This window comes from Tamandua tetradactyla, chromosome 16 (genome assembly GCF_023851605.1).
Source record: "Tamandua tetradactyla isolate mTamTet1 chromosome 16, mTamTet1.pri, whole genome shotgun sequence".
NCBI classification, from domain to species: Eukaryota; Metazoa; Chordata; class Mammalia; order Pilosa; family Myrmecophagidae; genus Tamandua; species Tamandua tetradactyla.
In genome coordinates, this window is record NC_135342.1 from 82826302 (window position 1) to 82850029 (window position 23728).

At 64.8% G+C, this 23728-nt stretch overlaps 1 protein-coding gene across 1 annotated transcript in view; it reads left to right on the plus strand.

Annotated features, from left to right (window-relative positions):
* Positions 1–363: 363 nt before the first annotated feature.
* ZFPM1 (zinc finger protein, FOG family member 1) overlaps positions 364–23728 on the plus strand; it is a 59747-nt gene continuing 36382 nt past the window's right edge. The window contains exons 1-2 of the mRNA XM_077133261.1: positions 364–465; positions 22630–22755. Coding sequence (XP_076989376.1) covers positions 426–465; positions 22630–22755 — 166 coding nt within the window. The 5' untranslated portion in view covers positions 364–425. The remainder of the gene's footprint in view (positions 466–22629; positions 22756–23728) is intronic.

Here is a 23728-nt window from a genome sequence, read left to right on the forward strand (position 1 = left end):
GGCGGGACTGGAGGCCCGGCGGCCGGTGACGCATAGGCTCCGCCCGGCCTTCCCGCCGCCCGCCCCGAGCGCCCTCTCGGTGGCCGCGGGTCCGCCGCTCGCCGCCCGCGGGTTCCATTGAGAAAAGCCGGAGCGGCGGCGGCGGCGGCGTGTGCGCCGGGAGCGGAGGGAGCCGGCACCAGCCCGCCGCCCGCCCGCCGCCCGCCGGGGCGCTCCCGCAGCGCAGGGCCCTGGCCTCCGGCCTCCGCGGCGGCGCGGGCGGCTCCGGGCCCGGGCGCGGAGGGCTGGGGGCGCGGGCCGGGACGGCCGCGGAGCCCGGGGACCGGGGGCATGAACGCCCCCGCGGCCCCGCCGCGCCCCCGCCGCCTGCCGCCGCCCACCAGGGGCTAGAGGCGGCCGCCGGGAAGGCGCGCGGCGCCGGAGACATGTCCAGAAGGAAACAGAGCAACCCCCGGCAGATCAAGCGTGAGTCAAACTTTGCCAGCCGCCCGCCGCGACCCCCGCGCACCGCCGCCTCTGAGCGGCCCGCGCCCCTGCGCCTGCGGCCCTCCGCTGCCCAGCGAGCGCCCGCGACCTTCACCCGCGCCGCGCCCCCCGCGCTGTGTGCCAAGCGCGCCGTAATCTAATCTCCGCGGCGGGCCGGGCCCCCGCGTCTCGGCCGCAGGCACCGAGGGTCCGGCCACCCTGGGGGGGCGGGTTTGGGGGTTCCGGCAGCGGGAGGGGCTGGGGAGGGGACCCGAGGCGCGACCGGGCGGGGCGCTCCCCCCCGCGGGGGCCTGCCCCTCCCCCCTCCCCCGCCTCCCCAAGATGGTGCGGCCGATAGGGCGGCCCCGATCTGGGCTCAGATAAAGTTTAAAATATTCCATTCTGCAAGTCCCATCCTGATAAGATCGCTCCGTCGGGACGGGCTGAAATTGTGATCTTATCTCGCGCAGTTGACTCTCCCAGGCTTTGTATCAGAAAGAGAAAGAGAGACCTGAGGGGCTGCGGGGGCACCTGGGGCCGCGTGGAAGCTGCGCGGCCAAGTAAGGGTCCCAGCCCGGGCCCACAACACCTATGCTGGCCTGAGAGCGCGTGGGAAGGTGTGGGGAGGGCATGCGTGTGCCGCAGCCCAGGCTTTCCGCTCCAGCCACCGGACCCCCAGCCCTGCTTGCAGAGGTCCCCCTCCTAAAGGACCGCCCCACCCCCCGTGTCTGACCAAGGGCGTGTGACCGCAAAGGTACTTTGGGGTGTCCACGGGCAACCCCCGCTGGGAGTGGGGTTTGCTCCGGGTCAGAAAAGAGGCCCGGGAACTCGGGCAGGGTCGGAGTCGCCCCTACCGGCGTCCAAGTTTCCCAGAGATTCGGCCCACGGGCCACTCCCGGGTCCGCACGGCCGCGGCACGTCCACACTGATGATGTCCCTGCGATAAGGGGGCCCGCGCTCTCCGGACCGCTGTGCTGGGTGAGCAGCGGGCGAGCGCACAGGAAGGCGCCCTCCCCAACCCACGCCAATAATAACTTCGCACCTCCCGGGCCAGGCCTGGGCGCCGGGCTTCCTCAGCGTCCAGAGGGGCAGGTCCTGGGGTACCGGGGAGGCCACGAGGGAGGTCCAGGCACTGCCCCTTGTATCCCCCAGACCCCCACTTTGAGCGTCTGTGGGGGCTTCTCCAGAGGGGATCACAGGCCCGAAGCTGGGCCACCCTAGCTCCCCAACGTGTGGACGGGACCTATTTTCCGAAAGTCGCCTCTGTCATGTCAACTGAAGTATTAAAACTACCCAAGGTCCCGGTGCCTGCGCCCGCTTCTTGCTTTCTGATTTCCCCTCCTCCCTTGTGCACCCTGTTCGGTTGTGTTCTCTCGCGGGCGCGCGCGCGCGCGGGGGTGTGTGTGTTCAGCCTGATGAGAAATGCAGATATCGCGGGCAGAGATCTCAGGTTGGAAATAGATGGCCAGGGCTGATAAGACCGCCCGGTGGGGCCCGCCGAGTTGCGCGCATGGGGGGCGGGGACCACGGTGGGCACGCAGGCAAGTCCCCGATGCCCACCCTCAGCGCGCCCCGGGGTCCTGGGAGGCGCGCCGGGCACCCGCCCTGCCGCCGCGGCCCCGGGCGCCTCCTCCCCCTGGCAGATCTCAGGCGCGTTAAGATGCGAACGGTGATTGTCACCAAGCGGCGGCGCCCGCCTGCCCGCCCTGGGCCCGCGGCTGTGCGTGCGCCCCTCGCGGCTGCGCGGCCCCTCTCGCCTCACCTGTGGCCGGCCGGGCCCCCGGGTGGGGAGGGGAGGGGAGGGCACGGGAGGGATCCGGGTGCCGCCTCCCCCCGCGCCCCATCAAAGCGGGGCGCAGCTGCCCGCGCCTCTGCGCGCCTTTTGTTCTGCGCGGAGATAGATGTGCCGGGCTGATAAGGGCGCCAGCGATGGCGGCGGCGATAGGCGCTTCCATTTATTAACTTCAAACGTGGGAGGGGGAAGGGCGAGGGCGGGCGCGCGGCCTGGGCCAGCCAGATGGCAGAGGCGATAGGGCCGCGCCGCGCGGGGAGGGCGCGGGCAGGGCGCGGGGCAGGGCGCAGCTCCGGACCCCTGGCGCCCCCGGCCCGCCCGGCTTTTCTCCCGCCCGGGTCGATGTGAGCTCGTGATAAGCCCAGGGGCCGCGGCGATTGCCAAGAGCGATAAGAGGCCTTATCTCCGGCCACCAGGCCTGGCAGGGGGCTAAGCGACAACAGCGTGGGGGCGTCGCGGCAGGGCTGAATGGGGGCCTCGGGCCGGGGAGGGCGCGGGTCCCTCTGAGCGATTTTTTTTCCCACAAATACACTTAATTGCCAAGAAGTTGGTCCTCCCCCACCAGGGAGGCCGGTGGTACAGTCCATCAAAATGAAAGAAAACTGACTTTGTGCTGGCCAGGAGTAGTGGGGGGGGGGATGTCCACCCCACCCCTGGATGCTGTGCAACACCCCTCAGGAAGCACACGCCCCCCCACCCCGATTTCCATTAGATGGTGCGAGATAGCGGCAGCTGCTTGTCACCTCCAGAAAAGAGAGGGTGTTTTCCCCCTTGACTTACATTCCCGGTCGGTGTTGGTTCCAGGCCGTTTGGTGTAACTGGTGTGGAGTTTTCTTGGGAAAAAATCAAGGTTGTCTCCATTGCCTGGGCTGCGTTTATGGGCGTGTCTTTTTGAGATCCCACACCAGGAGTGAGTGTCTGCCCAGGGATCTTGGGGAGACAGCGCCCCCAAGGAACAGACTCAACAGGTGAACAGTGTGGGAGTCCAGGCAGGGAGGAGGGGACAGTTGGGGCCCATCCAGTGGTCAGGGATGGGAGGGGCCTCTAGTGGGGGCCGCATATTAGGAAGAGGCCAGCAGGCAGGGTCCTCCAGGGTCAGCGTCCAACTCTGAAAAATGGGGTGACGCATCCCGGCTGCCCTGGGGATGAAGGGCTGAGGGGCGTGTGAGGCTGCGGGAAGGATGGCTTACGTGGGGAGGCGAGGATGAGGTCAGGAAGTGGTACAGGTTCAGGCAAGGCCTCAGTTTCCCTTTCTGGAAAATGAGGTCAAGGGTAAGTTCCCAGGGCACCAGGGAGTGTCCAGGCTGGGCTGGGGGTGTCGAGGGGGGCAGGGAGCTCGTTTGCAGCAAGGGCCCTCAGAGACTTTGGATCCGAGACACCCATCAGAAGTCTAGGCAGCCAGGTTAGAGGATTGCCTGGCCCGGCCTCAGCAGCTGCTCTGTCTCAGAGTGTTTTTGCACATTCTCAGAGTTTGATTAAACAAATTATTGCTGGCCACGGGATGACTAATTCACTCCGAGCTTCAAAGTTGCCCGCCCCCTCTCCCCAGCAGCCGGACGCCCACCCGTGAGGCCTGCAGTGCCACCTGGGTTAGGCCTCTGCCACCGGGGAGAACCTGGGTTAGGCCCAGAAGGGGTAAGGGCCCGGCCCCCCGGGGCTTCTGGACTCAGGGATGGGGTGGATTCCTTGTCTGCACGGAGCTGTCCACACCCCCTCTCGAGGGCCCTGGGAGGTTTTTGTCTGGCTCCTGGGGACCGTCCCACAGAACCCACCACCCCCACTGCAGTGGCAGGGGAGGGGGGGGGGACTCTGGACACCCAGTTGCCCCTGACGCTGAGCCACCCTCCTGCAGCCTCAGTTTCCCCTTTCTGAGAAATGGCTGTCTGCCGTCCAGGGGTCAGCAAAGGACGTACGTCCTACCCACAGCCAACCTTGGCTCCCTCGTCCAAGCCTGGCCTTGGCCACTCCCTGGCACTGGTCACCACCCCCGGAGGGACCAGCACCTGTGCTGTGCTGGCACCATCACGGCCACACTCGGTGCAATCCTGGGAGCAGGGGCTTGGACCATGTATGGCAGAGGGGCTGGGGGCTTAGAGAAGGGAGCCCAGCAGATGGCAAGCCCACGCTCTCACCCTGTGATGCTCAACTTACCCCCGCCTGCCGGCTGGTTCTCAATTTCCCTGCCTTCCTGAGCCTCAGTGGGGCCAGGAGTGGTCATAGTAATTGTAGCCAGTAGTTATAGAGCTTCCGGAGCATGCCGTGTGCCAGGCCATGGACTCACTTCAAGCAGGGCCTGTTCTATCACCATTTTATTTCTGGGTAAACTGAGGCCCGCAGAAATGATGTTGCTTGCCCAAGAATATGACAGAGCTGGAATTGAAGTGCACGCAGCCTGGCTCCACACTCTTGACTGGTACATCTGAGAACAGCATACCGCTCCTCCACCTCCAGCTGCCCATGAGCCCCTCGGGGCCTCAGTCACCATGTCTGTGAAATGGGCCTGTGGGAGCAGGGGCCCTCCCAGGTCTTTCCCCAGCCCTGCCTGCTCCGGCTCCTGCGCAGGGATGGTCCCCAGGGAGGCTCCACCCAGCCCCCAGCCCCCACCCGGGCCTGCGCCCTGGCCCGGCCACCCCAGCCGGCCCCTTCTGGAGGTCACCAGGAGCTGAGCGTGGCACTGGGCACTGCCAGGGATTTAAATGGGTCAGTTGGGGAAGAAAGGAGGAGGGAATGCGATGCCATTAATTGTGCCCCTTATCTCCTGTTTCCATGCCAACCAGACGTTCCCGGGGCTTGCCGGGCTCGTGAATAATACTCCCAGCCGGCCTAGCTGCCATCGACAGGCCCCTCCTGGGGGCAGCTGCTGCCTCGCCAATTGGCAGCCCCAACCCAGAGAGCAGGCCTGGCCGGCCAGCCTCCCCACACATCCTCCTAGAGCTTCTCCCGCAGCCCCTGTCCCCATTCTACAGAGGAAGAAACTGAGGCCACAACCACTCAGCTGCTCTCAGTGGCACAGCGGCATCTGCAGAGGGGGGTGGCCCCTGCTCTGCCCCCGCTGTGTGGCCTTGACAAATCCCTGCTCTCTCTGGGCCTCTGTGTCCTCAGCCATACCGTGGAGGAGGCAGATACCCCGTAACTAAGAGCAGAGTCTCCTGCCAGCTGCAGACAGCTCGGAGGAGCAGGGCTGTGGGAAGCTGCGGCTGGGCCTGTGTCCCCCCGGAGGCTCCACGTCACCTCAACCTCAGAGCCTTGGCGTAGCCACTTCCTGCCCACCCTGCTCCTGCGTGGCTTGAGTTGGGTGCCCCGCTGTCCACACCTGCCCTCCTGCTGTGACCGCCTTCCCACCCAGGCTCACGAACTCCCTGTGCCCGCACGCACCGTGGACCTGCAGTAACTGTCAGATAAAGGGCCTCGTGGACACATGGCGTGAGACGGTTGTGTGACCCGCCAGCTGTGCCACCTGCTGCCCGTGCGGACCTCAGACGCCCCATATGTGAAATGGGGGTGATGGCAGTGCCCTGCTGTGAGAATTGAAAGGAAACACGTCCCACCCAGCCCTCCCAGCCCGCCGCCTCCTCCATGTCTCGGGGCGGCTTGCTCAGTGCTATGGTTTCCAACTCCTCCGAGATGGAAACCCCTTTCCCCAAACACTCCCCCAGGAAAGCCCCAGGGGTAAAGCCCCTCCCAGGGCCCTGCTCTGGAAGGGGGGACCCCCCCCCCACTACCCTGAACTCGTCCCGTCCTCAGATTAAAGCAGATCCCACCCAAGCTCTGGAAGGGTCTGATCCAAGCCCGCCCAGCGTGGAGGGACTATTGGGGCAGGGCAGATGAGTGGCCAGCTCTGGGGGCCACTGGGATCCCAGCCTGTCTACCGACACAGAGCTGCGGGCCTGGAGGAAGAGGGGCTTAGCTGGGGGTCCCTGCCAGCGGGCGACAGACCAGGGGAAGCCGCAGGTCCCAAAGGGGAGGCTGGACCTGGACGGGTCCTGGCAGTGGCACAGTGTGGAGCCACCTCCCGGCCTCAGTTTCCCTACCTGTCCCATGGGCACATCCCCATCGTCCCATGCCCATTTACCAAATGGGTGCAGACCCTGAGAGGCTGGCACAGGAACCCTGCCCCTGGGACAGGGAGGAAGCAAGGGGAGTGGTTTGCCCGAGGGGGGCCAGGGTCTCGGCTCCCACTCTCCGCCCCCGCAGCTGTGTCGAGGGCCCAGGAGGACCACGCCCACTATGGGCCCCCTGCGCAGGACGTGGTTGTTTACTCCTCCCACCCCGCAGGCCACGGCGGCCCCACTGTCCACTGGGGCTGCTGAGTGGGCTCAGCGTGGGACCCTTTCCCTCCTCTGGAACCCCATCCAGCCCGCCTCCTTGAAGGAGCTTTGCTGCCCCTGACTGGGCCCCTGGAGGGCTCTGGTCTGCCAGGCTGCCACCATGGACAAGCCCTGGGCTTGGAGCCACATGCCTCAGTTTCCACTTTTGAAATAGGATCTTAGTAAGAGCAGCTTCCTCCTGGGACTTGTGTGTAGGATCTGAGACCCTGGAGGCAAACTGTAAAGTGCTGTTCTTGGGCCATCTGCTCATGGGTGCTGCTTTGTGCGTGTCCAGTGTTTTCCCAGAAGTCTCCAAGGGCCAGACCCTTCACATGGAGTCCTGTGCCCACCCCTTACCCCGTGGGGTGTTAGGTTTTTAAGGGAGTCGGGGCGCCCTGACTGGGTCACGCCCTGGGCCAATCCACACCTGAGCCCAGTCAACCTTTCCAGTACGACCCTCATTGTGGGGTTGACCCATCCAACAGGCGAGAACACCCAGTCCTGGGAGACTGATGTGCTCGAGGGCCCAGGGCAGGGGAGTGGCGTCTGCAGATCCCAGAGGCCAGCCGAGGTCTCTCTAAGTGTTGTCATCTCAGCCCCTGCACAGCGGCCGCCTGGGGCAGGAGTATGGGCTGACCTTAGGACAGGCTGCGGAGCAGGCCAGCGTGCCCCTCGGCTGCCCTCACCTCCTGCTCTCCATTCAGGCTCCCCCAGCCGGCAGGCTAGGCTTCTGGGGGCCTTGGTTTCCCCACCTGTAGACGCAGCTGGGGGCATTGGCGGGCAGTGTCTGTGAGCCTGTGGTCCCCTGGGTCCACCCCTCAAGGCTGGAGTGGGGACAGTGAGGTGGTGCCCGCCCGCGGTGTGCCCTCCTGCTAAGCGCTTAGCAGCCTTGCCCTGCAGTTCTGCTGACGCGCCGCCCCCCCCCTCGGAGGTCCAGGGTCTCAGCCTATTTTGCATATAAAGAAATGGAGGCTCAGAGAAGGTCGGTGACTGCACAGGGTCACACGGCCTCCAAGTGATGTTGTTGCTGTGGAGTCGGTGGGGGAGGGGCCTGCATACGCCCCACCCACCTCTTTAGCCGCTGCCTAGGAAGGAGGGAGGGGCGGCCATGGCCCAGGGCCGGGCGAGAGTCCTGGGGTCTGGGCTCCTAGGCTCTGTGGCTAGGCCCAAGTGGCCCCACCTCTCTGAGCCCCCACCTCTGCAAAACTGGGGGTCACGGGGGCACCGGGCTGACTGAAAGTTCAAGCCTGGTTCCATTTCCAGCGACTGGGTCCCAAGCCTCAGTTTCCCCTGTAAAATGGAGTGGTGATGGTGATGCCATGAGATGGTGGGTAGTACTGACATCTGATGTAGGAGTTACCGACCCAGCCAGAGCTGTTTGAAAAATCAGAACAGAGGACAGACAGGCCATGAGCCATGCCAGCCTCGAGGGCAGGACCTGCGCGGCTGTCCCCAGCCTGGGACCTCGAGGGCAGGGCCTGCGCGGCTGTCCCCAGCCTGCAGAGTCTACTAGTTCCCGAGTAAGGCCCCAGTGGGAGCATGGGCAGCCTGCAGGTCCCCAGGCGACCCCCGCCCCGCCACTGCACCTGCCCTCTTCCCACTTCACTGGCCTGGCCTGGCTCAAGAAGGCCTGGGGTGCAGCAGTCCTGCTGTGGGACTCTGAGGTGGTCTCCTGCCTCAGTTTCCCCCCTATGTACTATGCCCAGGCCCCACTCCACTGAAACCAAACATATTCCTGGAGAGCAAAGAGATCACCCTACATTCCCTGTGGTGGCCTTGGTGGTCAGTGGACACCCTGGCCGGGCAGGCCCATCCCCTCTCCCTCCCGGCCCGGCCGGCCAGGGCCCAGGCCGCCCCACACTGTCTCCCAGTCGGGCCTCTGGCGGGCGCAGGTTTCAGCTCCTGTGATAACTCGGAAAGTTGAACTGGCCCCATTACCGCGCCACGATGGTTGGTGAGATAGGGCCCCGATAATGGAGGAGATGGGGCGGCTCTGTGGCCAGTAGCCCGGGCCCCCGCCCATTAGCATTCCCCACCAGCCAGCTCGCGCTATCTCCTCCATTTCCACTCCTCCCGCAGATAAGGATGGAAATTCTGACTTCATAGCTCACTGATTAAAGTGTCTGGATTTCTTGATAATACACAGATAAATTATGTTTTTGAAAAAGAAGGTAGGGAAGAGGGTGGGGAGGGGGGCTGGGGGGAGCCCTGAGCTCCGTTCTCCACCCTCCCCGGCCTTTCCCAGCCCCAGGCCTGGCCGTGAACCGTGGCACCTCTGGGCAGCGCAAGGCCTCTGGAGGTGCAGAGGGGGTGTCACCCCATGGGGCAGCAGCCCCCAGCTCAGAAAGGAACGACAAGGTGGTGAGACAGTGCCCAGGCCCTCCCCGCCCTGGCTGGGATCGTTTAAGCCTTGCCGCAGCCTGGGATGGGCAGAGGGGGGTGGCCAAGGGACAGGAGTCCAGTGGGCCCCGGCTGCTGGGCGCAGGGCTGGAGACACAGCTCTGTGCCTTGGTTTCCTCATCTGCCAAGCGGGCTGAGAACCAGGAGGTCTGCCTGTCGGGGGGATCCACAGCTTCCCCAGCGCCGGCAGCAGGTGCTCGATGGATACTGAAGGGGTGAGCCGAGTCTGTTTTCTGGTTGGGGAAGGAGAGTTAGGGACAAGGGCTGCTGCCGGCCCGGCCCCCTGCCCAGCTGCCACGGCTGACAGCGGGCGCCCGGGTGGGTCTTGGGCCGCCACCACTTCTGGATGCCTCCTTCAGCTGATCTGACATCGGCGCTGATGGAGCGACTAGAGTGTGACGTGCGGCTAATCCCCCCGCTGAGCGACAGGCAGCCACGGGACGCCCCATCCACGGCGCAGGAGGGGAGGCTGAGGCCTGGGTGGCATGACAGCGCCCCTGGGACAGTGGCCAGGCCGGGCCCACCCCCTGGCCCCTCACCTGCCCCCTCGCTGGCCAAAAGCCCACTGGACAGGCTGCCCGACCATTTCCCCTCTTTCTCGGTATGTTCTTTTGGGTATCTCTGGAGTCCCAGAGAAAGGCAGCTGGGGTGGGATTGTTGACAGTCACTCTGGGGCCCCCCAATTCTGGTGCTCCTGGTGGTGGCTGTGGTTGGGAGTAGCTTCACCGAGCACTTGCTGGCCACGAGGACAGCAGACCACGGCACAGGGGGCTTCACTGGTGAAAAGGAGTCCTCCCGCAGCCCAGGAGGCCACAGCCCCAAAGTCGAGGTACCGGCCGGGCTACTCCCTCCAATCCCCACCTCCTGCATCTCACCGTGGCCACCTTCTCTCTGCAGCTGTCCATCGGTGTGTCCAGGTCGTATCAGACAAGGCCACCTTCATCAAGTTTCACCACAACCGCTCACATCCTCAAAGTCCCCGTTTTTAGTGCTGTCGGATTCATGGGACCAGGGGCGGGGTGCACAGTTTTCACCCCCATACACACCTCAGGGCCTGTGCACAAGCCTCAGCCCAGTGAACCCCACAGTGGCAGTGGGTGTTTGGGGAAACGGGGGGGTGGCCCCTGGGACTCCAGCAGCATTCTCCCTGGACAGCTATGTCCACTTGCCTCCAGCTTGCAGGTGGCCTCAGCAGGTATGCAGAGGCACTGGGCCCTGTCTACTCACACAGCAGGAACCCAGGTGGTTCGGAACGTCTGCCCTCCCGGTTCCGGCATCTGGGCTGGCCAGAGCTGCCTGGGCCCTATGAGGGGACAGCGGGGTCCACCTGCCCCCACCATCATGGCTCTCAGGCACTTCCCCGTCTGATCCTCAGTTTCCACATCTGTAAGACAGTGACGCAAGGCAGAGGGATGTGGGCACCTACTGAGCGGCAGTACCCCACGTCACCCCTGAAGCTGAACCCCCTGCCTGGCCAGCCCCCACTGGCTTCACCTCCAAGCTGAACAGCTAGGACTGGGGCCCGGGGTCACACCCTCCACCCGCCTTCCCTGTGCTGGGGGTCGTGGTGAAGCTTGGCCCATAGGCTAGTGGGGGCCGCTTTGCCAGGTAGGCATGGCAACCCCCACCCCTCCGGCCAGCCCTCTTCCGGGGGAAGCTCTGGGCCCAGGCCGTGGCCTGCTGGACATGGGGAGGGAGTCAAGAGGGCACATCTGGGCCCCCATCCCTCGGTTCCACGTCCGTCTGGTGGGGGAGGTGTTCCCCCCCCAACAAAAAAAGACAGAAAAGGGAACTGTGATAAAAGGGCTGTGGCCGGGAGCCCTATCCGTTATCTATCGGCTGCGGGCTCCGAGACCTCCTGTGCTCTCCCTTATCTCGCCCCACCAACATGCCAGGGCTGAGGGCATGCGCCCCCACACTCACTCACAGCCCACCACCCCACTGGCCACCCAGTGGCCAGGAAATGGTGCTGGAGCAGACGGGGAGAGCTGAGGGGCTTCAGTTCTCTAAAGCCTTCTCATCATCATCGCCTTTACCCGCGCCCCCCAGGAAAGCAGCCCCTCCCTGGGCCTTGGGGTGGGGGGCCAGGGCTTGGAGTGGTCCCCGCTGGTGACCTTGCTGCAGCGCCTCTCCCCTTTGTGTTGGAGGGTGGGTGGGGGTGGTCCAGGCTTTCGCGGAGCTGGACACCAGAGGAAGTGCCCTCCTCCGTAGCAGCCCTTCTCTACCCAGAGCTCCCCAACAGCCCGGAGCCCCATCCCTGAATCCCGAACCCCCAGAGCCCAGAACTTCCCCCCAGCCCATCCCCCGGGTCTCCAAACTCCGCCCCACCTAACGGGAGCCCCAGAGCCCTGAGAACATCCCTTTTCCCCAGGTCCCGACCCCCAGCCCAACCCCATGGCCCAAAGCCACGAAGTCCTTGGGCCGCAGCCAATGGGGTCAGGGCATGCAGATGAGGCGGGGCGACGTGCAGGGATTGGCTGAGCTGCGGGTGCGGGGTGGGGCCTTCTCCAGGGAAGCTGGCCGGGGGCAGAGGGATGGACACACTGACCTTTGGGTGCCCTTCTGCAGACCCCCAGAGCCCACAAACCCAGGGTTAGCATTGGGGAACCAGGACTCTGGCGTTGGCGTGGACCAGCCGGTGACCCTGACCCCCAGATGGGAGCAGGGTTCAGGGCCGGCCAGTCCTGCCTGGCCACCTGCCATGCCTGCGGCCCTGTGCTTGCGGCCCCTGCTGGGTGGTGACCATCCTCAGAATAACAGTCACACCGGTTTGCCAAACCTCAGTTTCCCCATCAGTACCGCCAGGGCTCAGATTGGGGATTCCCAGTGTGTCTCCAGCCCTGGCATGTTCTAGAATGTGGAGGCTTCCCGCGGTGCCACTCGCAGAATGCAGAGGACCGGACCCCACGTCCTGAGGGGGTGGAAACTCTTGGGGGTTCGGAGGGGGTACTTGGCCCACCTCTGTGCCCCGTATGGTTCTGTGACCGGAAACCCAGCAGGACGTGGGCGTTTCTCAAAAATGCGCCCGTGGAAAGCAGGGGGGAGGGGGAGAGGGCAGCCCCACATCTGAGGAGAGGAAATGGGGAGGGGGCTGGGGCAGGAGCAGACTGCCGTCCTCCGCCGGGGTGGGGGGGTGTCACGCAGTCACTGCCTCTGCTGGGCCTGGTAAAGTGGGGTGACAGGGCTTGATGAGGGAAGCTTGATCTCCGGGGAAGGGGGCCAAGCCCCACCTCCCAGCCCACCCCTTGAGGAGCCCCCACTTCCGCGGGGCCGCCCATCAGCACAGCCCTCCCCACCCACCCACGCCCCACCCCATGTCTCTGGAAGCAAAAGAAAAAAGGGAACCGAAGAGAGGCCAGAGCCTGCACACGAGCTTCCTCGTGGACAAAGACCCTAAAGCATCGAAGTTGGGGGGATTTTCACCGGGCGGGCTGGGGAGCCAGGATCTCATGTCCTGGGGCGCAGCTGGGACTCAGCCGGGCGGGCCTGGGAACAGGCTGGTCAGAGCAGCCTTTGGATGACCTCGTGCATGCACTTCTTCATTCTCCAAACTTGAAATGAGCACGAAATGTGCCAGGCCTGGCCCTTCACAGGGGCTCGGGCCACCCCCGGTTGCCCCCAGCCTGCTGAGGAAATAGGTAATGAATACAACAAAGAAATGAATCCCTAAGTGTGAAGGGTTTACGGGCCGTGGTGGAGAACCACAGAGGGGAACTTCTTTAACTGAGGCGTGGAATGGGGTCAGGGAAGATGAGGAGGTGACATTTAGGCAGGGACTTGAACGATGAGGCAGGTGTGCAGGCAGGTGACAGGTGTGGGGAACAGTGTTTCTGCAGAGGGAATAGCAGGGCCAAAGTACCAAGCAGGGAATGTGAGCATGCCCTGGAGAACTGTGATGGCACAGTCAACCCCAGGACCACCAACCCACCCACCCCACTGCAAGGCCCAGTTCAAATGTCAGTGTCTCCAGTGGGCCTGCCTGGCCCAGCCTGGTCCCTGACGTGGTCCAGCCTCCAGGAGCAGGCATCTCCTTCCTTTGCCTGTGTCCTCGGCAGCCTCCTGGCAGGCCGTCAGAAGCTGACCGGGCCCAGAACCACAGGCTCTCTCCTCCTCACTCTCTACTGTGGGCGCGTCTGGCCCTGGGATCTGCACAGGAGCAAGGCTCCCTGCCAAGCTGCCCACTCTGCCTCGGCCACAGGAGACCCCCCAACCCAGGAGCTAGCCTCAGCCCTCCCCCACTGTGTCACCTGGGGCCCCTTCAACACCCCATGCCTCAGTCTCCTGTGGAGACTTCGGGTGCTTTGTCAGAAGCTGTGAGGACAGCTAAGTCTTGAGGGGCCCCCAGTCTGGTTCAGTGTGGTTGCTCCTGGGGGTCGTTAGGGCCTGTGACAGCCGCAGGGGAGGCTGCCTGGCTCTGGCCTGCCTTGGGGCGACCCTCAGCTCTGCGTGGTGTTGGCAGGCCAGGCTTCAAGTCCTTTTCCCGCCGAGCAGCGGGTGGGGCGTGGGGTCCCCCCAGGTCGTGCAGCTCGGAGCTGCCAAGCCAGGCTCTGCTCAGGGTCCAGGGCCCGCAGAGAGGCAGGGGTTGGCGCTCAGCGCCCACAGAGCCTCCAGCTCCCCTGCCACCAGGACGCCTGCTGCCTCTCCGTGCCTCAGTTTCTCCCATCCATGCAATGGGCCGGAGGTGTGCTGCTTAAGGACCCGGAACCCGACAGGGAAACAGCCCCACCCAGGGGATGGCGCTTTCCTCCCCTGAAGGGCAGACCTGAGGGGGAAGCAGCCTGGCTACCCATCCCCCCGAGTCTCCCAGGCCCAGGTCGAGTCCCCCTCCCCGCAAAGGGGAGAGTTAGATCCTGAAGCCTCCTCAAACCCAGGTGGCAGACCCGGCTCCAGGCCTCCTTCCCCTCCCGGCCCCACTGGACTGGGCCCTGTCCCTGCAGTCTTCAGTGGTCTGTCACTTGGTCACCCCCCAGGAGGCAAGCCTGGCTGCAGGGCAGCGGGGGGGGGGGGGCAGAGGGAGCCGACAAGACCCCGCCCACCCACCTGTCAGTTGGCGGGGGCCACGCAGGAGTCCCCCGCCCCCTCTGGGAAGCCATCTGCCTCCTTCTGTCTGACGTGCCAGGTGCCCCGCTTTCTCGGGCCCATGTCCTTGTCCCCTGCTCTCGGCCGTGGCCGCCCCCCACCCACGCAGCTGCCCGTCACAGCCCAGGACACGGCTCTGCGGAGTGGAGCGATCTCGTGTCATCTGTCGGCGGCTCGGGCGGCGGGGATGGCGCCAGCCCTGCACGGCGATAAAGGTCCTGAGTTCAGCGTCCCCAGCGCCGAGTAACTGCAGGGCAGGCCGACGGAGGCGGGCTTGGCAGCCCCGCAGCCCAGGCTGAAACCAATCTCTCTGCTATCACCCAGCCGGGTTTTCTCTAGCCCCAGCCCTTTCTTCCCTCCTCCTCTACCGCCCCTGCCCCTGGGGACCTGGGTGGGGGGCCAGGCCTGTGGGTCCTGGCAGACAAGGGGCCCAGAGCTGGGGGTCTGCCTGGAGGCAGCGGCTTCCCGCCACGCAGAGAATAGAGCCCCACCTCCTGTCAAGATCTCCTCTTGGTCCCTAGCCCCCCACTCCCACCCACTCCCCAGCTCTGGGCCCCTTCTCAAGTTTCTGGAATGCGCCAAGCTCTTTCCCACCTCATGGGCTTCACGCTGGCATTCTCTGTTCAGAATGTCCTTCCCACAGCTCCTTCTCAATCGTAGTTTAAATGTCACCTCCTCCAGGAAGCCCTCATTGACCAGCCCCATCAAGAGTCAGCCCCCAGCCCGGCAGCCACCCACCATCCTGCTCCCTGCCCCAGCGCCTCGTGGGGTCTGAGGTTGTGTCCACCCCTCCCCCACCAGCGTGGAATGCCCGCTCCCAGCCTGGTCCTGCTGGCTCGCTGAGTTCTCCTGGGCCCACACGCTCCTGGCCCGGGACGGGGCTCTGCACCCTGCTCTGGAGGTCTGTGTAGCTCTGCAAAGCCCTTTCCCACATACCCCCCGTGACCTCTCTGCAGGGACGGTAGGCGACGTGTCGGTCTGCTGAGCCACCCTGGGGCAGCTCACAGCTCATGCACACTCTGTTGTGTCTGCCCAGCCCTGGAGAGCCAGGTGGGAGCTGGCATGGCTGCACTGTGCCTCAGTTTCCCCATCTGTCCAGTGGAGCTGGTGCCCCCCAGGCTGGCGGCAATGAGGGTCCTGGCAGAATGTCAGCGTCAGGGACCATGCACACGCCTCCTCAGGGGTCTGGGCTGGAGGGAGACACCGTGCCTGGAGGGAGGGGACCCTGCGTGCCGGCCGCCTCCCCCCTCGCCGACCTGCGCCACAGCTGGAATCAGGAGAAACAAGTCCACAGAGCAGAAAGGGACGCTGGCCTGGGCCACCGGGCAAGTAACCAGCAGAGCCCGGGCCCTGCCCTCGGGGAATGGGCAGTCAGTGGGGGACAGGCAGAGGTCACACAGGGACTGGGGAGTGGGCAGGTGGAAACCAAGATGAGGGGAAGGGAGGCGGGGGTCAGCGAGGCCCTACGGAGCTGTGGTCTGTGGATGCACAGCCAAGAAAGGAAAGGGACAAACAGGGAGAGACGAGCCTCCAGATGACCAGAGCAGGCCCTTCCCCCCCCCCCCCCCGTAAAGAGGGGCACTCCTCAGAGGTCAGGTGGGGGCGGGGCTGCCTGCATAACTTCCCTCCTGCCCTGCAAAGCCACCGGTGGCCGTGCACGGAGGGGCACCCCCGGCCTGAGGCTGCCATGCCCGCTGAGAGGGCAGGAGAAGGCGGAGGGGCCAGGAGGGCACCTGGTGAGTTCACCAGGCAGAGGGAGCCCCCAGGAGTGGGGCGGAGAGCAGGGGCAGATGGGATGAGGGGCCGAGGGGGCCAGGGAAGTGGGGCCAGGTGCGAAGAGGAGGTGAAGACCACCCAGTGGGGGTGTGGCTGGGGTGTGAGGAGCCAGCAGAGGCTGTCACAGGGCTGAGGCTCTGACGTGGCCCTCTTGGGTGCCTGGAGAGAAGTGGCAGGGATGTGAGGTTAGGCGCGTTTCTCTGCGGACGGATGCCAGGCCCCACGGGAACCTGCCCTCTTCTGGGTGCCTGTTTCTCCCACATCCAATTTTGCTCCTGTGCTTTTTTTTTTTTTTTTGCATGGGCAGGCACCGGGAATCGAACCCGGGTCTCCAGCATGGCAGGCGAGAACTCTGTTCCCGTGCCCTTTAAAGCTGAACGCCACCTAGAAGGCCGTTTACACATGTGAATCAGGTGGCCGCCAGTTTATTTTCGGGTTTTTAGAGCTTGAGCCTGGCTCACCCAGCATCCTGGCATTGACCAGCACTTCCAGCCCCGCCTTGGCTCGTATGCTCACAGGCGGCAAGGCAGAGAAATCCACCATCGGTTTCCAGGGCCTTGCTGGACACGGGCAGGGGTGGAGAGAGACAGGAGTGAGCCCCCACCCCCCAGACAGGAAAACAGGGCCCGAGAAGTGGAAGGTTCTGGGACTCTGACGTTGGTCTCTCTGCAGGAGGAGAGGTGAGCTCCCTGTTGCAGGGTATGTGAAGCACAGGCTGGCTTGATGGGTCAGGCTGCTCTGCCCCTGTGTCCCCTCTGCCCGCCGAGGGGCACCCACCAAGGGAGGTGTTCTAGTTTGCCAGCTGCCAGAATGCAACACACCAGAGACAGATTGGCTTTGAATAAAAGGGAATTTATTTTGTTAGTTCTTCAGAGGAAAGGCAGCTAGCTTTCCACTGAGGTTCTTTCTTACGTGGAAGGCACAGGATGGTCTCTGCTGGTCTTCTCTCCAGGCCCCCGGGTTCCAACAACTTTCCCCGGGGTGACTTCTTTCTGCATCTCCAAAGGCCTGGGCTGAGCTGCAAGTGCTGAGATGAGGAATGCTGAGGTGCAGTGCTATGTTGCGATCTCTCATTTAAGCACCAGCCAATTAAGTCAAACGTCACTCATTGCAGCAGACACGCCTCCTAGCCGACTGCAGATGTAATTGGCAACAGATGAGGTTCACGTACCGTTGGCTTATGTCCGCAGCAACAAGATTAGGTATGCTCACCTGGCCAAGTTGACAACTGAATCTAACTACCACAGGAGGGGACGTGGTGCCACAGCTCAGAGGGCTCAAGCCGCAGCCCCCAGCCCACGCAAGCCCCCAAGATCAGCCGCTTCCCCTGGAGGCAAGGCGCCCACTCCTGGAAGCAAAGGTGACCCCCCCAGCACCCCTGGTGCCTCGTCCCACCCTCGGTGTGCCTGAGTCTGCTGTCCGGGGGCGAGCGGTGGGGTCACAGTGCTGCCCGCCAGGCCCCCTCCTGGCCTCGGGCCTCTCTACCGTTCTCCCTTTGGGGTCTAGGTGGCAGCTCCTTCCTTGAAGCTGGTGGCAGGTGGCCTGCTGCCCACTCATCCTCCCAGGCTGGGGAAAGGGCAGGCAGGTGGGCAGACGCGGGAGCCCTGGCCTGGGGGACCTGCAGGTAAAGGCGAGGCAGGTGAGGGTGCAGTGGGGGCTGGCCTGAAGGGGGGATTCTCTGAGGACGTGAGGGTGGGGTGTGGGAGGGGGTCCCTGCAGCAGGGCCAGTGCAGGCCGGAGTCAGGGAGGCCAGGGCGTGGGGAGGTGGCGGGCAGGGGCTCGCGCGCTGGGGGTGAGGGGGGCGGCCCGGCTCTGCCCTCCAGGCCCACTTGCCCCTGGTCCGTGTTTGGAGGCCGCTGTGCACCTCACTCAGTCTCCATGCAGGAGGCTGAGGCCTCCCCTCCGTGTTCACAGGGCCCCAGAACCCCATGGCCCTTCCCTGAAAGTTGCTTTGCTCTTAAATGTTCAAGAAGCTCTTCTAGAAGTTTCGTTGTCACGACCCCCCACTCCGGCCCCGGCCCCTCCCCCTCCCCCAGACCACAGGCTCCTCAGACACGGAGCCTGGGAGGTAGGGCCAGACCCCCGGGCTGCACCCCAGCTTGGCCCCGCCCTGCCCCCCATCCATCCCCTAAGCCCACCAGGGACCCAGAAACCAGCCTGCCCGCTTGCTGGCTTTGTGGGTGGAGGCCGGGCCACTGCGCCCCAGGGACAGGCAGGAGCCAGCACCCCCTCGCACCCCAGTTTCCTCATAAATCACCTTAGCTGGGGGTGGGGTCCCCGAGGGGCCAGGGCCCCGCGTCCCCCAGCTGCCCCCGTCACCACTCTGTCCCCGCCATGGCCCGGCTGTCCGCAGCCCACAGTGGGAAAGTCTGGGTCTGTTGCTATTTTCTCCCTCGTATCGCGCCCTTATCTGGTCACCGTGTGCTGCCCAGAGGCCAGGCTCTCTCCCCCGGCAGCGTGGCCCCTGCCCACCCCCCTGCCCCCCAGGGCCACAGGAGGGACGCCGCCAGGCACAGCATGTCCCCAGGCCTCTGCCAGTGGGGGCTGCGGCCAGGTGCCCTCCCCCACCCCCGGCCCTGTACCCCTTGACCCCTCCCCCACCCCTTGTCCTTCGTCCACTCCCACTCGCGGCAGGGAAGTGCGGCCCCCCAAGTTGAGTCCCTAACAGCAGCCATGTCATGTCCAACGCGACTGCCCCGCAGCCCTACCATCCCCCGCCCCTGCTGTGGGCCCCTCCCCTTCCCGGGGCGGATCGCTGCTCACTCGCCCCCGCCTCCAGGAAGCCTTCCCTGGCTGGCCTCTCCGAGTCTACTTCGTGGCAATGGCTGCACTTGGATTTTCACTTTCTTGGGGGACAGGGGGTGTCCCAGTCGCTGTCTGACATGGGGCCTGACACACAGAGGGCACAATACAGTGAGGAATGAACGGGGACGTGAATTAGTGAGTGTGGACGAGGGCACAATAATTCAGCCTGGTGCCCCTCCCAAGCTCTGTTCCTCCCGGGGTGGGGCGTGCAGGGAGAGCAGGGTCACGCGGCCGGCCAGTGTTCCCCCCCATGCAGCAGTGTGCACCTCGGCCCCCTCCTCACAGAGGGGAGAGGACGTCCTGCCAGGCCAGGGCCATGCTTCATCTGCCTGGAGGGGTTCGGTGCTCCTGCTTGGCCAGGAGTGTGTGGCTGACCGCCCAGCCAGAAGGTTCTAGGGGGTTGACTAGGGGGCCCCAGACGCCCTGTCCAGTGCTCCGAGCTGCCCCTCACAGGAGAAGGTAGAGCTGCCCCTGGGCTCGTCCCCATCGGAGCCGGGCAGGGCCGACGCTCATCGCGGCCATGGGACCTGGGGTCACCCACGCTGCGCAGCCCGTCTCCACGATGCAGTCTTAAAGCATGAAAAAAGGGAGTTGATGAAATTCCGCTATCAGCGCCGAGCCAATATGCAAAATATCTCACCCCCAATCAAATAGCTATTATGTTTTCATTTCCATTCCCGCGTTTGGCTTAATGAGCAGGAGACTGCTCATCGCTCGGGGTGTCTGCTAGCCCTGATAACCGAGGGGCTCCGGGCGCTTTGGGGGTACCGGCACCCAAGCTGCCCAGCTGCCCAAGGGGCCAGCAGCGACCCTGCTGCAGCCATCTGCGGGTTTGGGCCACCCCCAGCCCCGCCTCCTTGCCCACGGCCAGGCCATGTCGGGTCACCCATGGCACCTCAGTCTGCTCACCCGCGAAGTGGGTGGATGAGGTCTGGGGTGTCATGAGGCTCGGAGAGGGTGCCGGGAATTGGCAGGACCCCACTTCCTGCACCCTATGGGGAAGCAGTGGCCCCGGAACGAACTTGACCCCCTGCTGGGTGCCGTTTCCAGGCCCAGCCCTGCACCCAGCTCTGTTCTGGGTGAACAAGGGGGGACCCGCATTCCACAACTGGGGACCTGCGCACAGAGAGGGGCGTGGCCTGCCTGAGGTCGCATGGCAAGGTAAAAGGTCGAGGTGCCTGGCCATAGGCTGGCTCAGCCTAGCTGTTGGGGTCTCTGTGCAGAAAGGGAGCCCTGACATCCGGGCAGGGTCTTTCCCAGCACAGGGTACCCATGGCAGTGGCAGTTTCTGGCCAGTGGAGACCCCTTCTTCCTTTCCCTCCTGGAAGGCCCCCTGCGCCCCCAGATATGTTGCAGAGAGGCTGCTGCCTCAGGCATGAGTAGGCCCGAGTTGGCGTGTTCCCAGGCGCCAAGGTGGGCATGGGGGGGCTCGCCACCCACACCTCGTTGATGGGTGCAGGAGCGATTTGCTGGCTGGCAATTGTTTCCCACATTATCAGAGCATTTTAATTGTGCTGGAACTGAAATTAGCAGCATTAGAATAAAGCACCGCAGGGCCTGGCAGCGCCTTTCTCCACGCCCACTGAGGCGGCTCGGTGCAGCACGGTGGCCTGTTTCCTCATAAACATGCTGCCGTGCGCCTGGGGCCTCCTGGGGGTGCCATGGTAAATGTGGGGAGCTTGGCTGCTCATGCCCCTGGCAATGGCTCGGCCCCATGCCTAGGTCCCTGTAAGCCCTGAGAGCAGGTGGCTTCGTACCATTTACCAGAGCAGGCAGTTGAGGCCCTGAAGTCCACTGCCCAGCTGGGCAGAGCCTCTGGGCACTTGCGCAGGGCGGTCACCGCGGCCAGGCCACCCCTGCCTGTGTGGGCTACTTGGTAAGACAGTGCAAGGCCTCACCTGGAGCTGGTCGCTGTGGTCTGAGCCTGGCCACCCAGGCAGTGAGTACCCACCCGCCTCTGTAATTACAGCTCTGAGCTGTCCTGGGAGGCTGGGGTCCACAGCTGGGCCCCCAGTGCCCCAGGACTGCTCCCCTGCCCTTCCCCGATTCCCTCCAGCCTCCGCACACTGCCCACCCTGAGCTCTGCCCCCACCTCAGGGCCTTTGCACAAGCTCCCTCCTAGAGCTCCCTTCTCGGCTGTCCCTTCAGAGCTGCCACCATGCCACCAGGCTCGCGGTCCTGTCTTTCTCTCATTCACCTCCCTTGCTGCATTTTTATAATTTGCCGTGGTTGTTGGCTTCCAGCCCATTTCTTATTCCTTGACTGTGTCCTGCACGGGCCTGAAGGCCCACACAGCGTGCAGGACCCACAGACCACCTTGTCCCAGGCAGCACCAGGCATTGTTCGCCCCTCACAAGCAGAGGCAAACTGGAATTTAAACCAACAAAACCCAACTCCCCACCTCCCTGCTCCACGGAATGCTGGATTCTTTCTGAACGGTGGTAACGTGGCTAATGGAGAACTGGCCACATTAACCATGTTTAAGTACAATTCAGGGCACTCGTCGCCTCACCGGGTGCCACCATCAGGACCCTCTGGTGCTTTTTCGCCACCCCACCTTGCACCCTGCCGCCCACCTGTGCCCTGGAAGCCCTTCTCTTTCTGCCTCCAGACGCTCCGGCCAGGGCAGTGGGACAGCACAGGCCCCTGGCGCTGGCCTCTCTCTGCACCGTGTCCTTGAGTCCCTCTGGGGTGTGTGGGGCAGAGCCTCCCCGTTCACAGGCACATGATATCCCGTCGCGTGGAGGGACCCCATGGTGTGACCGTCGTCTGTGATGGGCTTGGGGGCTGCTCCCACCTTCTGGCCACGGTGGCTGGTGGCGCCATGACACGTGTGCAGGCGTCCGGCTGAGACCCTGCCTTCAGGTCTCTGGGGAAGGGGCTCGGGTTTAAAAGTCAGCCCAGAAACACGGTCAGCAAATCACTCCCCGCCGCAGGCCTCGCGGGCCTCCCGTCCCGCTGACGTCCACTCCCGGGCTGCTGAGGGGAGGGAGGGGCTCCAGCTCCCTGCAAACACCAGGCAAAGGAGGGCACTGTGGGTGCCAGGCGTGAAGCCTCTGAAAGTGGGGGCCAGTTCTGGTCCCTTGTGTGGTTTTCTGAGGCGAAGTCACTGCATTTCATCACATTGCCAAGGAGTCATGACGCCAAAAAGGTCAAACCCACAGAGCCACAGAGGCATGACCCTGGCCCAGCCGCTGCTTGCTTGCCTCCAGGAACGGGGGCGCTCAGTCCCTTGAGAGGTGCCGTCCCAACACAGGCTCAGACCTTCCTTCTGGCCCCACCCAGCACAGGCCCCTCGTGCTCCCGTGGGCACCGGACAGCACATATGAGAGCACTTTTCTTCCTGCACCCCTGGGGGCAGAGGTCACCTCCTGAGTCCCTCCGGGTAAGGGGTGGTCAAGCCAGATTGGGTAGGTAGGTGGGATCTGGGAGCAGGCAGCCAGAGGAGAGACCCCTGTTCCCCACCATGGAGGTGCCGTCTGACCCCCACCCTGCCAGACTGGGCCTCTGGGCTTCAGGGGCCAGGGGCCCCGCCTCACACCCCAGCTGGGCCTCCCTCGCTGCAGCCGCGGCCAGCTCCCGGTGGTTGTATCCTCACCTGGAAAGGGGGCTCCAAGGGTCCCCCTGCGCCAATGTCCCCGAGAAGCCCAGAGTGTGGCTGGGCACAGCAGGCGGACAGCAATAGGTTAGGGGCCTCTGTGGATACCCAGAAGCACGTGCCTGTGGGGGTCCGTCTAACCCCCTGGGGCCCTAGCCAGAAGAGCCCCGACTGTGCGCCTGTGGTCTTGGGGTGAGGGGCAGGTGGGAGAGAGATGCAGCGAGGCTGGGAAGCCAGGCTGGGCTGGCCAGGTGGGTGGGAGGTCGGGGTGGGGCCCATGACGAGGGGGGTGGGGGCCCACTCATGTCTGGTGCCCTCCCCCATCATGTCCCCCAACCCGGGGTGCCTCGCCCAGCCCACTGCCCCCCGCAGGGCCCCTCACAGTCCCCTTGGGTTTGTCTTCACAGGTTCCCTTGGAGACATGGAGGCCAGAGAGGAGACCCCAGCCGTGGACACGGGCGTCCCGGAGGAGGTGGTGGCACCCGAGCCCGAGACTGCAGGGGGCCCTGCGCCCATGAGCCCACCCAGCAGAGGTGAGTGCAGCGGCTGCCTGCAACCCAGGTCTCCCCCCAGGGCACCCCCGGCACTTCACCTGAGCCCATCCTGTGGGGCCTCAGTTTCCATGCCTGTGAAATGGATGCAGAGCTTAGTGGGGGCTGGATGGGCCTGGCATGCGAAGAGAGGCCTTGGAGATCCTGGGATGCCGCCGGGGAGACCGAGGCCCGAGTGGGGAGGACAGGGTGTGCAGGGCCCCTCCCGCCTGTCATGACCGCAGCAGGCCGTGCCAAGGCCAGGCTGCACGGCCTGCAGGTACCCAGGGCCACTGAGCCTGCCTCCCCACCCCTGTCCAGAACCCCTGGAAGGAGACCCCCAGGGCTGAATTCATGGGGTCCCCGGAGACCTCCTGGGCTGCGGTGGAGGCCCTGGGGCAGGTGACGCCCTCCTCCCTGGCTTCCAGGTGGGACACTGAGGCCAGGAGGGGCCGTGGGCAGTGCGGGGTCTCTGCCACCTTGGCCTGGCCCCTTGTCGCTCCCCTCTCTACACCTCTGTACCCTGCTGGCAGTTCTGCACCAAGCAGGCCTTGGCACAGGCTCAGAGGTGTCCCCACCATAGTCAGGGGGGCTTAGCCGCAGACGGACTGTCGTGGGGCGGGAAGTGGGGCTCTGGACCAGTAGGGCAGGGAAGCCCACTCTCAGGGCGTGGCAGTGAGCCTGGCGGTGCATGGAACCCCAGACGGTGCACGGGCACAGCTCCCACCAGAGGCCCAGGGGCAGGGCTGGGGTGCTGATGCGGCAGGATGGGCCCTGCTAACAGTGGGAACTCCTTGCTATGGGCCTCCCCAAGCCCCTCCAGGGCTCAGCGTCCAGGTTCCCGTAGAGCGCCCCTGAGACCCTCACGCACCCGGCCTCCTTCCCCGGCCCCGGGCCCTTTGCACAGCCTTGGAACCCCACAGGGAGAACAAGGCAGGGCCAGGGCCACCGTCCCACTGAGCTCATGTGGGGATCC